Consider the following 16,616-nt stretch of genomic DNA (forward strand, 5'->3'; position numbering starts at 1 on the left):
TTGTTCTGCCGTCCATCACCACTGAGAACAGCCTCCCTCCACTCTCTTTAGAGCCCCACTTCAGGAAGTTGAAGGCTGCTATCAAATCACCCCTCACTCTTTTCTTCTGCAAACTAAATAAGCCCAAATCCCTCAGCCTCTCCTGATAGGTCATGTGCTCCAGCCCCCTAATCATTTTCATTTACCTCCGCTGGACCCTTTCCAATGCATCCACATCTTTTTTATACTGGGGGAGGGGACAGAACTGCACACAATACGCCAGATGTGGCCTCACCAGTGAAGAACAGAGGGGAATAATAGCTTCTCTAGATCCGCTGGAAATGCTTCCCCTAATGCCCCTCCCACGCAATATGTGGTTAGCATTCTTGGCTACAAGGGCACACTGTTGACTCATAGCCAGCCTCTCATCCACTGTAAGCCCCAGGTCCTTTTCTGACGCCCTGCTATGTAGCCAGTTTGTCAAGATCATTTTGAATTCTATTGCTGTCCACTGAAGTGCTTGCAACCCCTCTCAGCTTGGTATTGTCTGCAAACTTTAGATGTAGGGGACTACCAAATTTGCCACTGTGAAAATCACATCATGGATCATGAAACCTCTTTTTTCTTCATGAATTCTGGTCTCTGGTCCCCTAGCACTGAAGGCACAGCAGAAAGCAGCAAACGCTGGCTGGTGCCCACCTCTACAGGTAGCACTGCTAACAATGGAGAAGTAAGGATAGCATAGTATTGTGGAATAAATGTGTCTGAAGTTTGCAAAACTGTGACAATGATCTTATCATATACATGCCCCTTTTCCTGATTCTCTCTCTCAAAATAGATCACATTAAAAATACTCCAATTTTTTTTTACTTTAAACCCAAAGCAGAATACTTCTGGAGAATTAAGAACACCTGAAAACAGTAGAACAGAATAAAAGTTCCTCTAACTGCACAAGCATTGAGGAAACCAGTTATAAAGAGATATGTGGGGACACATTCTTTAAAAGTACGCAAAACCTGAGTATGTTTGATTTATGTAGGGGAGTCCCACAGAGCTTGAGGGGATGGAATTATTTCCCCACAGGGATGAAGAACATCTGTGCTGCATCTCCTCCCTGGCTTCCTTAGCCCATGGGCCTTAATGGTATCTAAAGGCCTTCACAGCCATCTATCCCATTCCCAGTGCTTTCTTGGTCTTCCCCCAAGCCCCTGTTTGGAAGCATGGTTTGAGGCTGTGCAAACCATTCTCCTTCCCATGTAGCGGAAACACAGCAGTTCTGTTGCTTTTAAGGTCCTAAACATGTATGAGAGAGAAGGTAAGGTGTGCCCTTTTAAGGCAAATACAAAAAGAAAAAAAAATCAAAAAGTTCTTTAAATTCTATGCATATCTGATTTACTCCTGGATTTTGTCAGCTGCTCATCAACAGGACAGGCCTGAATATTTGTGCCTTACCAGAGATTTTCAATTGGCTCTTAAATTTAGTGAAAGCTAGCATGTTAGCATCAGTTTGCCACAGCTGTTTTCTTTGTGACTATTCCTGATAACTGTTCACCTCTGTGAGGAAAGGGCTCATGACCCAGCCCTTAGAATGTGCTATCTAAAGATTTTCCTCCTCCTCTTTCTACTATACAGCTTAAGAATGTCTTCTGTATTAATTTGGTTCATCTTTAAGCTTCATGGGCTCTCCAGCACAGGCATTTATTTTAATAAGAATGGCATTCAAGTTTTGCAATGAGCCTTACTGAAGATGCTAAAAAATAGTTGTTTCAGGAACACAGACCTGGAAGGGAACCACTGTATCACCCGAGTTCAGTCCTTTGCTACTGCAGGCCACCGTATTGTATAACTGACAAGATAACTGTCTGAAAGACGCCTTCAGATAATTATTTGGTTACAAGCAACCCTCAATCAAGCTACATCAGACATGTGTGGGTATCCCACGGTACAGCAGTTACCACACATTTCATTCTCTCCATTATTTTAGAAACATAGGCTCTGACAGAATAGGTCCATTAAATCCAGTATCTTGCTCTTGCAGTGACAAATACATGGTACCTCAGAGTAAGGCAAACCCTCTTCTCTTTACCACCATAATGTCCCCTCCTACTCTGCAGTGATGCATGTCAGAGGAAAATACTCCTTCCTGATCCTTGCAGCAGGATTTTTGCGTATTTTCTCTTGCATGACTACAAAAATGATAAATTATATCAACATATTTTAGGGGTTTTACACTATTAAAACTTTGAGAGATTTGGGAAATAATGGGAAGGGTCATTAAGTCAAAAAGTTAACATTTATAACCATTAAAGCACAACCTATCAACATAATGTTGAAACAGACCAAAGGAATATCCTTAAATGAAACTCTAATAAGCTCTCAAGTAGCATTTTCCTTACCTTGCCTCTCAATATATTTCAGTTATTAGCAACAGGAGTATTGTTAAGTCAGCTTGTGTGCGGTGAAATCAACAATCACCAACAAAGTCAAATCCGGCCAAGCGTACTTATACTCATTTATACAGTTATTTACACTGACTTGCTGACCACCCATGAGACTGAAGTCCAAAGATCACTATGTGCGCAGGAAGGAGTATTTCTATTTATTTGTTCTAAGTTTACTGGCCCTTAATTGACATGAATACATCCCCTGTATGAGACAGTATAAAAAGCGGGGACTATTCAATTTCATTTGCACCTTTCATCCACATTGAATAGCTCTGGCACACGCTCTCTCTCTTCTCCTTTCCACACTGTAATTCTATGTCTTCCGAACTCCCATCGAATGTACGTCTCCCACCAGCACTAACACTGTTCACTTCTCTTCTTCGACTCTTTGGAGCTAGCTTCACAAAGAGGGCTCAGGCTCAGCAATGCGGTGTCTAGCGTCAGGTGCTCTGCTACTGAGTGGAATCCAGAGTTCCAAGTCAGAGACCCAGGCTCCCTATGAAGGGCATGCGGGGAGTTAGGCACCCAACAGTGAGACTCCCAAAAGCCAGCATTGTGTGGGTGGGTGGCGGGGGGAGGGTGAAATAACATCCTGAATCTTTTTCAGTTTCTGGGGCTTTTCCTATCCTCCACTGTAGCCCTTGGACAGTGGGAGCAGTGCAATCTCAGGTGACTGGCTTCTGCATGGTGACAGGTGGGACACCACAGTGTTACAGTCGGCTTGCCAGGGTGTGTATGTGCGTGTGAGAGAGAGAGAGAGAGAGACTGTCACAAAGTGGTGGGTTCAAGTGTAGCTGGTGGACTAAGTAGGGTCTAGCAGTGCTCCAGGCACACTGGCTGAATGCACTCCCCTTCCACACGTAAGAGGTCTGACTATGCCTGGGACAGCACATGCCTCCTCACATCTACTACCTCTGCCATGGAGGAGGTACTCTATTTGGGATGCTAATTTGCACCAGGGTCCCTTGGTCTGACACAGGCTTTACACTCTCTCAGGTTTATAGTTCAACTGGCACCAATGGCTCGGATGAAGTCCACTCTGGAACCACCCTCTGAGTAATTTGAAGTGGCTATCCCAGTTAGGTATAACTTTAACAAGTAAAACCTACCTCATACAACACAAAGGGACCTTGAGAGGTCATCGAGTCCAGTCCCCTGCACTCACAGCAGGACCTATCATATCCCTGACCAATTTTTTTTCTTTATACCTAACCTGCCCCAGACCCTTTGAAAGGCCTCCTCAAGGATTGTACTCACAACCTGGGGTTTAGAAGGCCCTGAGCTATCCCTCTCTTTTTGGGGGGAGGGCTAATCCCAAGGGGGGGGACCGCAAACCCAGGAGTTCCTGGCTCCCAACCCACTGCTCTAACCACTAGGGTATGCTCCCACAGCCTTTGCAACCTCCATGTAGCATACTGTGATGTCTGTGTTACATTGGTTCTATGTTCCCATCTACTGCACTCATGCACAGTATTTCTAAATGCACCATGCTTCTACGTGATGTTGAAGTGATAACGTGATAATCGATTATGTGTCACTTCTCTCAATTCCTGAAGTCTTATATCCTCTTCATGCTTTGCACATACTGATATTTTGTTTTTTTAAACTGCTCCTGCACCTAGAACCACCTTTTAAAATGCATCTAGTTTTGATAATTTCTGAGGTCTCCCTCCAATCTTCAGTTACCCTTGAAGTTCAGAGTCTATCACAGGGTTGCCAATTTTGAAGATTTATTCACCTCACATAATTTTTAACTCCTGGACATTCCAAGACTGGATGGTTGCCATCCCTAATCTATCAACGTATACTAAAAGTTTAGGTTATTTTCTGGCAACAGGTGTGAGTGGGATTTAAATGATGCCATCTAGTTCAGTCTTCCAAGACACTAAAATCCATCTAGAGTCTTACACTGCTACATCACTAGTTTTAATATCGAAGACAAACTTCAAACAGTGTGGTTCTTTAACACATCATTATTAGATATTAACTCTTGGGGTATGTTATAACTGCTCTTATACCTCCTCACCACACCTGTCTCCCATTATTAAACAGGCTTCAGTTAGTAACAATATTTTCCATTTTAACCTACCATTTACTTATTTCCCTATCTACACCTTAGCCAGAGTTTCTGAACATCCAATTAAATTACGTACATATCACAGCTATCTACTAATTTATTCCTTTTTTTCCTCCAAAGTTTAGTCATGATTTTCCTCACAAAAATGTTGGTGAACTCAAGTGCTGCACTAATCGATCTTTTAATTAGACTACCAATCACTTCTATTGAAGTGAGGTGAGGTTTGGCAGCCGGTAATTCCTGGAATCTTGCTTTTTTCAAAACAGACAAAATATTAGTAATTTTCCAGTCTACAGAAAGAGTTGCTGTTTTTAAGAGGTTGTGGCTAAGTGTTGTAAGCACTTTCTCTTGGGATTCATCATGGGGGGAGGGAGAGCTCCCTTGTAAACACAGGGTTGTGAGTTCAATGCTTATAAGGGTCTGGGGCAGGTGAAATTTAAAAAAAAATACTGCGAGGGATGTGATAGGTTCTGCTGTGTGGGCAGGGGACTGGACTCGATGACCTCTCAAGGTCCCTTCCAGTTCTATGAGCTGTGTGTATATCAAGGATCGCATGCTCATAACTGTGCGCACTACTTTATGCATTACATCCTGCAGAATTCAAGCACGAAAACCGTCTGCATTTACAGCATGGAAATTTCTCTAGTTGCTCCTGAGCTGCCCTCCGTGAGATGTCAGTCTGTCAGAGCCAAATTTCAACTTCCCTTAAAAGGCACAGGGGACAGGAATTTCCATATTATCTTATTTTAATGTCACCATTTTTTTTCAACCAACTCTCTCCTTTTCAGCAGCTTCGAGTGTTTAAAGTCCCTCCATCCCACGCATCACCGTGCTATCTGAGACTGACTGTATCAGTCACATTTGAAGCCTTAGAGCTTTTCATGCATTTGGAGAATTTTTTTATTATTTACTTTATCCCTTTGAATACTTTCTTCATACTTCCTCAGAACTTTATGACCCAAATTATCAAAAGGGGTCTTACTTGGCCTGGCCTCCAACTGTGTGTATAACTTTGCATGCAACCACTAATCGTTGAATGGTAATTTAATTTTTCACCAAATGCAATAAAAGCAACTAAGGCAAACTGTTTTATGCTTGCAGGATGACAAATATTGCTTATCATTCCAGCCTTACGTGTGATTAATTAGACTATGGAGAAAGATACCTGCCACAATTTGGAGTGTGTTTTTCATTATTTATTTTTTTCCATGTTCTTACCACGATAGCTATACAGCAGACCTTTACCCACCAAAGTCCTAGAAAAGAGTCCTAATGCCAAACTCAGCTTTGTTAGCATAAACCAGTGGTAACTCCACTGCTGTCAATGGTGTTGTGTTGGTGTAAAAGATCAGAGCCAGCGGCAGTGCACTTACCACTCCTTTCTGAGGATAGGAAGCCCATCACAGGAGTTCCGTATGAAAATTACTTCTGCACTAAAGGATTTTTTTCATTTTGCAAATATTAACCATATTCCAAAGTTGGCTTTGAATGCGCGTTTGGATTAATTTAAAGCCAAAGTTTGACTCAGTAATTCTTCTAACAAGTAGGAAGAGGCAATGTTTTATCCTTCTTCAATACGTGCAGCATGAACCAATCAGTTGCTGTTGTTTTTCATTTCTAAAAGGGAGTGGGAGATTGCTTCTTTTCGGTTTCCCTCCATACTTGTGAGTGATTCTTTTCTCCCCTCTTCTTCCGAATCTACGCTGACTCCCCTATGTCAATTTTTATTTCCATTCCCCTCCTTGGTATCAGATCCCGTATTGTACAGAGGGGGACCGTGAAGCACCCTGGAAGATGGGAAATTTGAGCTTGCCTTGACACACTTTACAGAAGCTTTCTGTTTCACTCCTTGCTCTTCCAGGTGTGCTTTAAAACTAAATTGCCAACTGTATTTTAAAATAATCTGCATTTCCCAATACTAGCAAACTTTGCTAAAAGAACCTGAAGACTTTCTTATCTCAGCCACTCTAAGTCAATGACAAGAAATCTATGGTAAGCCAAAGAATAGTAGGCTTAACATCTCCAAGCCTTCCTGAGTGCATTAGTCTACTTCACATTTTAGAAACAGATGTAGATGTCATTCTAGGAAAAGAAAAAGGTATTTTCCAGATGAATTTATTTGCCAGAATAGGCAGGCTTTTAGAAAACAACCCTTAGTTTTCATTAGGTATGAATCAAAATCAGAACACCTGTTTAGTATGAGGCAGATGTTCAAACTGCATATTTTTATGCGTGAATACAAGAATAGAAAGTTATTTTAATACCATAAAAATATTACAGTATATAAGGTTGGATTACCATTGGTGCTGATTTAGGGCCAATTTACATTACATTTAATGGGTACGTTCATGAACAACAATTGCAGGGTCATTCTGCAGCAAAATAAGATCAAATGAAATGCATGTCACTGTCATTTACTGCGCTACCCACTATTTGGCTTTCACTGAATACCACTGTCAGTTATGATTCATTCGCCAAATATTAAAATTAGACATTAGGTACAACCTTAGCAATATAGTACAGTATATTAATATAGTAATAAACATCACTTTAGCATTGTACTCATGGAAAATATATAAACCTACTTATTAGCAATATGTGAACCACCTTAGAAAACTCGTGTGCAGAAAAATGGGTTACGGGAGACTGCCACAGTAACGTTTTTATATAAATAACTTCTTACGTTTAAGAAACAAATTTGCAATTATAATTTTGTTATTACTGTTCTACTTACATAACTCAAAACACAAAGCAAGATCCATAAAAAGGCATTGTCATCACAGCATAACCTTTAGAGACAAGTTCCACTGAGACTCGGATTCGCAGCATTACAGAGGGTTAGATTCCGACTGTCATGCTGAAATGCTGCATTTGCCTGTAGAATGGTGAATACTAACTTGTGCCAGGATGAAAGATCTGGGGAGTGGCCCAAAGTAGTCCGCAAATTACTGAAAAACTTGGAAGCATTTTATACCACCATCAAGTGGGAGGGACAGCACAGTGGTTTGAGCATTGGCCTGCTAAATCCAGTGTTGTGAGCTCAATCCTTGAGGGGGCTGTTTAGCGATATAGGGGAAAGGGAGAGGAAGGATGGTGCTTGGTCCTGCCAAGAGGGCAGGGGACTGGACTCAATGTCCTTCTGATGTCACTTCTAGTTCTATGACATGTGCGTTTCCATATAATATTATTATCATCAAGAAGTGTTGTTTTAAGCCAGTAATCTTGCGCTAGAATCCATTTAACTGAACACATGGCAAGATTCATGAAGAAAGTCAGGGACACTTACCATTATTCCAGTAAGTAAACAGACTCCTTTCCCACAGTATGTATTAGGTACCATGTCACCATACCCAATGGATAGGAAAGTTATTGAAATCAACCACATGGCTCCAAGGAAGTTGCTGGTGACATCCTGTTGATCGTGATACCTGAAAGAAGGAAACGTAGCAATCACTCTCTTATAAATACTTATGCTAAATGTCTGTGCCTTTGAGAGAGAGCTTTCACTAGCAGGTGTCTTGGCTTTCCTTATCAAAGCTGAAGTGCTATTTTTATTTGTGTATTTAATTGTTTCTGAAGACAAGCAGTTGCCAAGATTATATAAAGCTCAGACACAGCCCCACAGCTGAAGTGTTTGTGTGTGCTTTTTAGCTGGTATACTTTCACTAGCTAACATGGTGGAAGCCTTTGGCTGAACAATTCTTCTTTCTCCTCCTTCCCTGTGTACACGCACTTCACTGGGGGCAAATTCTGCAGCTCTGCAGGTGCTGAAGCTCACTACGCACTGTAATCTGCCACCTATATGGAAGTAGCAGTGGGACTCTGTAGGTGCTGGTGAGGCCGGGATATAGGCTGAGGGCTGCTCATCTCACCAGTGACTGGCACAGCTCTGTAAGCAGCAGTTCACCATTACACTGACATGTCCTCACTGAAAAAACTGAAGCAGTCTGGCATCGTCACTCTACTTTATTATGTTCAAAACAGCTGTAAGCATGCTGTTGCCTGGCAGTGCATTTCTACTTGATCCTGCAAGTTTTATGTAAGAAAAGTAAATATTCCTTTCTGATAAAAATCACCTACTTACTATACATTTACTTTCGCTGATGTGCGTTTGGTTAAAACATGTTAAAACAAAACCACGATTCCCCATCACTAGCCTCCAAAGAGACAGTTGCAGAGAGAGAGTTAAACAATACAATCAATGGACCTTACATGACAATGGAATACAATCAGCAATGAATCCAGGGCGATCTGCATTCAGACCAACCCTTGTTGCCAGCGCGCAGTCTGAATAAAATGAATGCTCCCCAACGAAGCTGGTGGCGATTAGGCAGGTGGTGGAAGAGCAGATACTCTCCCTTGCTGTTACTGTGGCCCTTAGGGTAGGGGTCTGCAACCTGCAACATCGGAGCCACAGGTGGCTCTTTAGGGACTTCTTTGTGGCTCCCGACGCTTTAATTGCAAAGTAAAAAGCAACAACAAACACAACCCTCCTGATAATCTTCATAAATGGTGAACGTCTAAAAGTCCAACAATGAAGAACTCTATCCAAATAGCAAACAAGAGGGCTACATCTGCAAAAGAAGCCTCTGTCAACAGAAGTCGCTGTCAGAAGGGATTTCCTGGCAAAACTGCTGTTGACAGATTGCATCCACATGTAAAAGCAGACCAAAAGAGTGGTCTGCTCTGTTGACAGAGAGCAGCCAGACTGCCTGGCCCGCTCTCAACAGAATGGCTGACCGGCTGAACCAGAAGCCCTGTCTGTCGACAAAAGGGCCCTGGAGCATTTATATGGATGTTTTGTCGACAGAACACTGTCCAGAGAAGTGTTATACCTGAACGGGGAGAGGTACAACACTGCCAACGGATGTGCTGGGTTTGGCGAACAAACTGTCAACAAAGCGCATTTTGTCTGTAGACACTCTGTGGTTTTTTCCACAAAAGGCCAGTTTTGCCAGGAAAAACCTCTCGTGCAGATGTAGACGAGATGATCATGAAACATCGGATAACTCCCCCTTTAATATGTGCAGTGCATTGTTGGCTATGACACTGTATCTGTGTTTTAGATGTCAGGGATGGTGGTTGGTCCTGCCAAAAGGGCAGGGGACTGGACTAAATGACCTCCCGAGGTCCCTTCCAGTTCTAGGAGATGTGTATCTCCAATCACATTACACATTTGATCATGTTGGTAATAAAGTCTTAAGTTTGAAAAGGAAAAGGAAGCTGCAGCATTCCTGCTGTGAAGTGCATTGTGCATTTTAAGAAAGAAAACTGAAATTAAGTGTAAAGTAAAACTGGCATAATTGAAGTGGGGTTGGAATGGCTTCAAAAGAGAGGAAAATCAAAGATTTTTTATGTCTCATTTGCAATGAGAAATTCGCCAACAATAAAAATACAACCTTAAGAGGCATTTTCTCAAAAAACACACTACTATTGCCGAATGGTATCCAGCTGGAGATGCCAGGATAAAAAACGTGGAGGCGCGGCTATGCAAAGCAGAGCAAAATAAGAACACATTTGCTAAATGGCTGAAATCACCAAGTAGCATAACTGGGGCCAGTTCTGGGGGCAACTCAAGAGATGGTGAAACGAGGAAAGGCGTTTGCAGATGGCAAATAAATAAAAGAGGGTTTATCAATGCATCAGAGCAGCTGCACAGTGATTTCAAAAACAAACATGACATTGTTCAGAATCTAGCATCCTCCAGAGATAGAGAAGGTTCAAGGGTGAAAGTCAGAAAGAGAGTAGGACACACACACGTAAAGTGTGAGGAAATAAAACATGTAAAAACTTTGTGAATGTCCTGCAGTAAACATGCATAGAGCATTACAAATCATTGTGTGTGCACTGTTCCTAAAATAAAAGTTATCAAAAATATGATTTTTGACGCTATTTATTAATGACCATCTCGTATTCATGCACATTGCGCCTCTTGAATTACTGAGTTTTATGCCAAATTTGCAAAAAAAAGGCTCTTCTTGCTATTTTGGTTGCCGACCCCTGCTTTAGGGTAACACTACAACTACAGCCTACACTGGTAGGCTGACCAACATGAGTAGTTTGAGCTGCTGTATTCTAGCTCTGCTGTCCTCATGGCCTACCCTGAGCCACCGTCTTCACTGGGAACAAGGATCATTTGTAGAGCTATGCTCCATGAAACGCACATGCCCACTGACTCTTATCACAAAAGCAATTTCCTTAGCTTTATTTCCTTAAGAGTCTCCCATGCCTGTGGAGGTAGGGAATGCATCAAAAGCTCTCTCCTTTACAGAGTGCAAACCTTCACTGCACAGTGATTTCAAATACGCCACAATGAACATTTTTAACAGCACAATTATCAATGGTAATTTTCCAGATTTCACTAGAGAGGCACATGTTAATTAATAAGGTCCATCAGACAATATATTCATTAAACCTGTCCGCATCTAGATTTAGCAGCGTACCACTTTAAGGACCTGTTCACATGTTTTTATCTGGTTGGCTCTCAGCAACAAGCTGAGTGATCTCCGGGATTTCCCACTCTGGTTACAAAAGCAAGGAACAAAAGAATATGCTTAAATTTAAGTGTTGTCAACTCTTGCAATTTCACCATGAGTCTCATGATCATTGTTCCCTGCCCACGAGAGATTCCGGAGCCACTCAGCTGATTAGCAGAGAGCCCACAGCTGCCCACAGCTGGCAGCATGTTTCTACTCGTGGTGCACATAGTGCCTGTCTCGGTGCACATAACAAAATTTATTCCATGTAGACATGGAAAATTAGAGGGAACACTGCTGATGATACTTGGTGTTTTCATGATGGACCCTAAAGCAATATGGCTCAAATCTCCACATGTGAGAAAATGTCAGCTCTCCTAAAATAAGAAAAGGTGTTAGCCCCAATGACTGCAGAAAAGAAGTTTATGCAGCTGACAAAAGCTAAAGCCATAAGAAAATTGTTAGTCTTTCCAGTGCTACTGGACTCCTTGTTTTTGCTGTAACAGACTCACACAGCTTTAGTAATTCATCTTTAAACACATGCTTAAATCCCACTCATTTTAATAAGACTACAGGTTGAACCTCTCTCATCCGGCACCCTAGAGACCTGACTGGTGCTGGAAGCGAGAAGTTGCCGGACGATGGGAGATTAATATTTTCTAGCACATTACCAACCCTTCCACTGCTTACTTGGTTCTTAGAAGACATTTAGGGGTAAATTAGAGCTAACAGCGCAGAACACAGAGGGAACCGATGGGCAGGATCCCCTTCACATCCCTTGCCATCTGCAGTTCCAATTGTGCTTTCGCTTTCCTGATTACTGCCTGGCATTCTCCAGCCATATAGTTATACTCCTCCTTAGTCAACGGTCCACCTTTCAATTTCTTACATACTGTTAAGAATACCTCTGTTAAGCCAAGCTGGTTGCCAGTTGCCTACCATAACTGCATTTCTTACAGTGCAGCGGGATGGTTTGCTCCTGTGCCTTTAGTAAGCCGTCTTTAAAATACTGCCAGTTCTCTTGAACTCTTTTCTCCTTCATCTTCATTTCCCAGGGGATCCTGCCCGTCGGTTCTCTCAGGGAGTCGAAGTCTGCTCTTTTGAAATCAAGGGTCTGCATTTTACTGCTCACCTTTCTTCCTTCTGTCAGGATCCTGAAATCTACCACTTCGTGGTCGACAGAGGGCCCCCCTGGAGCATCCACACTTGCTTTCTGTTAACAGAAGCAGTTGAGAGAAGCATTCTGCCTCCTGGGCAGAACGCTGTCAACAATAGTGCCACGTTCTGTCAATTTACTGTTGACAGAATACATTTGTAATGTGGATGCTCTGCAAATTTTGCCAACAAAACACTTTTGTATAGACATAGCCGAAGAGTGAAAGGTCAGATGAGCTCTGACCATCGTATCTCTCCTGAGCCTGCCCCTGAGGGAGCCAACTGGATTGGAGATCACTGTGGTGAGGGCAGCTGCTCACCAGCAGCTGGAATTAGCTCCCCAGCATCACCCATTCACTGCACAAAGGCCACTGAATTGCATTTGCTCAATATAAACCTGGGCTGGATTCTGAATGGCAGAACTAGATGTTAAATACACCACAATCCAATTGTTTTCCACTCCCCTAAGGTCTGAGATCTCTAGCACATGACCGTGCATTCACCAGTGAACAGTTTAGCTGCTGCCATATAAAAAGTTTAAGAAAACTGTAGCCATACAAAAGGCAATGGTTAGATAACATTGTCCTAACCCAGTTTTGCATAGTGGATTTTGCATAGGCTGTCATCACAACATAAGCAAGCCTGGAGAAGAATCACCCATTTGAAAGCAAGGGTAAGTGCTAACACATTTTAAACCCAGCTCTAACACCAACAAGAATTGAACTTAGTGAGACATAACTGTCCCGCTCCCACAGCACCAAGGGTGACAAATGTTTTTCCCCCGATGTGTGGGTATCCTTGGCTGGTGCAAAGCAGACATAGGCATCTTTTGTTTGCAACATCTTCTCCTTTGCCATGTGAGTACACTAAAAGAAGGGAGGGGGCACAGCCTGAACACATTTAACTCAGCCACTGTAATGCACTCGAGGGGGCAGTTACACATGAACACAAACTAAAGTAGTCCTGAGGCTGCTGTAATGATGCTGAAGGCTGAAATGATTTTCCTTTGCAAAAAAAAAAAAAAAAAACACCAGAGTAGGTGTGCTCCTTCTCACATTAACATTGAAGAGTTTTGCCACTGATTTCCAGAGGAGTCGTGCTCCGTCTACACTAGGAGATGAAATCAACTTTAAATAAATTTGATTTTTTTTAACCTCGTTCTTATGAATTCGAATGTGTCCTCAAAAGTTCCAGAAATTTGACCCACCGTTTCTCTGTGTTGATTTACCGTGTCTCCATTGCCTTATCCAAGTTCAACTGCATGGGTATCTATCCCATAGTGCCTTAGCCCTGTTGCATTCCAGGGGTTTTGTCCCACAGAGATGTTGGGGGGAAAAATTGCTGCATTTGTTTGTGGGAGTTTGATGTCACTATCCCAGAATGCAAAGCACCGTCCCAGAATTCAGAGCACCCACTAACCATGCAAAAATGAATGGGAGATTGTGCCATTTTCTCCAGCACAGCACTAGAGCAACCATGGATCCTTGAATGCTTCAAGTCATTGCACAGACCATTACGGCAACTTTCCTGAATGTCGTGCACTTTTCCTTTCAGCTACAAAGGGAGATGAAGATTGAGGATGATGATGACGATTTTGAAGAGGAAATTGCTCAACTGCAGTCCAAGAATTCAGAAATGCTGGCTGCCCTGGACAGTGGTTTGGACTCATGAAACCAGCACATACTGGTGGGAACACAACATTTTGGAGTCCCCCTCTCCCCAGAATGATTTCTGCTCTCCACCAAACGTGAACCAATAAAAAAGACTGTGGCTTTCACAGAAAGAATGCTGCTACTTGTGGGGTGCAGGGTTAAGTTGCAGAAAGAAGGATGGATGTAAAGGGAGGGTTACTCACTTTCACCAGAACATGAGCAGCTGTGTGATCAGCCCTCTCCACCCCCGCCCAGGTGCCTCTGACTTCAGTCCTCTGCAGACCTTGGCATTGAGACAGATAACTGTACTAATGACCCTCTCCACCTCCCACCAGAGTCCCTCTCCGGACCTTGGCATAGCAGAAGGCAGCTGTGCTATTGGCCCTCTCCACCCCCGCGAGTCCCCACAGTGTTTTGTGCACCCCACCCACACATGGGTACCAAAAAGAAAAATCACACTGTGGTCGTCATCCACAGAATAAGTTTATTTGGGGTCAGGAAAGAGTTAAGTGGCAGGGAAAAGAATGGGTGTCAAGGATGGTGGAATTGTCTCTTGCAGTGGCTCATGGGGGTAGAGCGGCAGACTGTCCTCGCCCTCACTCCCTGTATTTGGGGACGACGACGACGGGGGGGTGGGCAACCTGTATTCAGGGGAGTCTGGGAAGCAGGAAGTGGAGCCTGCAGCGCTCTGTAGGCAGTCCCTCTGCAGCTCCAGCAGGACCTCAGTTTGATTGACCATTTCTGTAATGAGCTTTGCCACGTCGTCCCTTCGCTGCACTGTTTGCTCTCTCTTGAGCTCAAGCACAGTCTGCCGCCACTGTGCTGTGTCCCTTTTGCTCTCCATGGTTTCTGCATGAGCCTGCTCCATGTGCTGCAGGATAAGGTCCTGCTTGGATCTTTTGCACTTCCTTACCCTATCTCCCACCCTGGGGATACCTACTGGAAAGCGAAGGTCGAAATTGAGATACAGTTCACACAAAGCCCTTACCCATGGAATGAATGGGTCTCTGTATTTACCACAAGTAAAACTTTCTTTGTGCAAGGCTTCCTAAGGATGACAAGGATTCAAACTATGCACTGCATAAGCCATCATTTTAACAACACTATTTGACTGCGCTTCTTGGGGAGGACCCAACCATGTCGCCCACTCTGAATTTTGACACTTCTGGAGGCCCGGTTTTGGAGTCCGGGATGAGCTGAGAGGAGTTGAGGGGCCAGGAGGAAGAGGTCAATGGAGACGAAGGCTGGGGCAACCTGTAGGGGCCCGAGGAAGCTCTTCCCAACAGCCTGGAGCTCAATGGAGAGGAGGGCTCAAATTTACTGACTTCCTGTGACCTGCTTCTTGCACACCTGGACAGCAGAGGAGATGGAAGTGGCCATACATTGCAGGTAACTGTGTAGCTTTGTGGGATACATACAGAACACTTACAGAGGCTAAGAAATCTGATTTTTAAGACATGGCCCTTCCACACCAGCCTTCATTTGGACTTTTAAATTCAAACTTGAGGCTACACGCAGCCGCCTTCCACGATGTTGTATCAATATTAGTGCTCCCTAAATTGAGCTAATGGTATTTACAGTGAAGACAGTGATGTAACATCGAGCTAAGTGCCTTAAATTCAAATTTGTCTCATAGTGTAGACATAGGATCAGATTCCTCAACTAATAAAGCTGCAGTAATTCAAGACGCCAGGTTCCTTACCAAGTCCAGACCTACAGAGAGGCTGGCTAGATCTATAAAGCAGCCATGTTTCAAAATAACAGCTGTTAGTTTGAAATAACTATCCTAGCATCTACACAACAAAACCACTCTATTGAAGTAATTTCAAAATCATGGTCGGCTTATTTTGAAATGGGTAAAGTGCATTCTATGAGGAATAGCACCTATTTGGAAATAGCTATTTTGAAACAGATGCTGTTAAGACAGGAAATGCCTGGGTCCAACGGCTCTGGGTTGAAACAGGCTCTAGGTGTGTCGATGCTGTATTTCGAAATAGCTAAGTACTATTTCAAAATGCACGCTCGAGGGTAGCAGCATTATTTTCAAATAAAATAGTCCAGAACAGCTCTTCTGGAATAGCTTATTTCCGAATAAGACTGCTATGTGGACACACCCTCTAATAGTAGTGCTCTCTCTCTAGTGTGGCTCAAATCAATATCAAGAGCTAAAATTATTTTCCTACATAATTGCATTTGCATTTGGTGATATCTCATTTTTTAATATCAAAAATATTCTGGGATCAGCTTTTTTGACAGAGAATATAATAGACTATTTGCACGGTAATCATAAAAATAAATAAAAATATTAGCTTGAAATAACTTGTCAAGCCAAATATAGTTTTGTTAAATTGTAAAACTTAGTCAAACAACAGCTGAAAATGTGTTCAGTCTACTCAGTCAGAAACCTGTTAAGGCTCAGATAAGACCCTGATTTATTTAACTATTGAAATTCTCCCAGTATAATAATTCTTTGTGGCTGTTAAGTGCCTTTTCATCTTAAGTTAGACAGGAAGATTCCCCCACCCCCCAACTCCACTTTTTAGTACAATGTTGCTCACAGATAAAGCTTTATTTTTCCACCATTTCAAAATCAAAATCAAAATCAAATTATAATTAAAATAACTATAGGCGAGTTGCCTCAGGGAGAGGCCACACCTGCTGCCTACACGATCTAGTTCTGGGGCTCTGTCCTGTGTTCAGGTGTCAGTGGGCTGAGGTCTGGCTTCTTGGGCAGGCACCACAATCAGTTGAGCCCCAAAGTCAAACCGCCCATGCCCGGGTGCAGTGTGGGGCAACAAACAACCATTCAATACACAAAGCAGGCCCAGGTCCT

The 16,616-nt window shown here is 42.9% G+C and overlaps 1 protein-coding gene across 3 annotated transcripts in view; it reads right to left on the reverse strand.

Annotated features, from left to right (window-relative positions):
- The window catches only part of KCNN2 (potassium calcium-activated channel subfamily N member 2), a 111,173-nt gene that overhangs the window by 25,372 nt on the left and 69,185 nt on the right, over positions 1-16,616 (reverse strand). For all 3 annotated transcript variants that reach the window (XM_074995211.1, XM_074995212.1, XM_074995213.1), the window contains exon 5: positions 7,787-7,928. In XM_074995211.1, coding sequence (XP_074851312.1) covers positions 7,787-7,928 — 142 coding nt within the window. The remainder of the gene's footprint in view (positions 1-7,786; positions 7,929-16,616) is intronic.

Source organism: Carettochelys insculpta, chromosome 5, assembly GCF_033958435.1.
Source record: "Carettochelys insculpta isolate YL-2023 chromosome 5, ASM3395843v1, whole genome shotgun sequence".
NCBI lineage: Eukaryota > Metazoa > Chordata > Testudines > Carettochelyidae > Carettochelys > Carettochelys insculpta.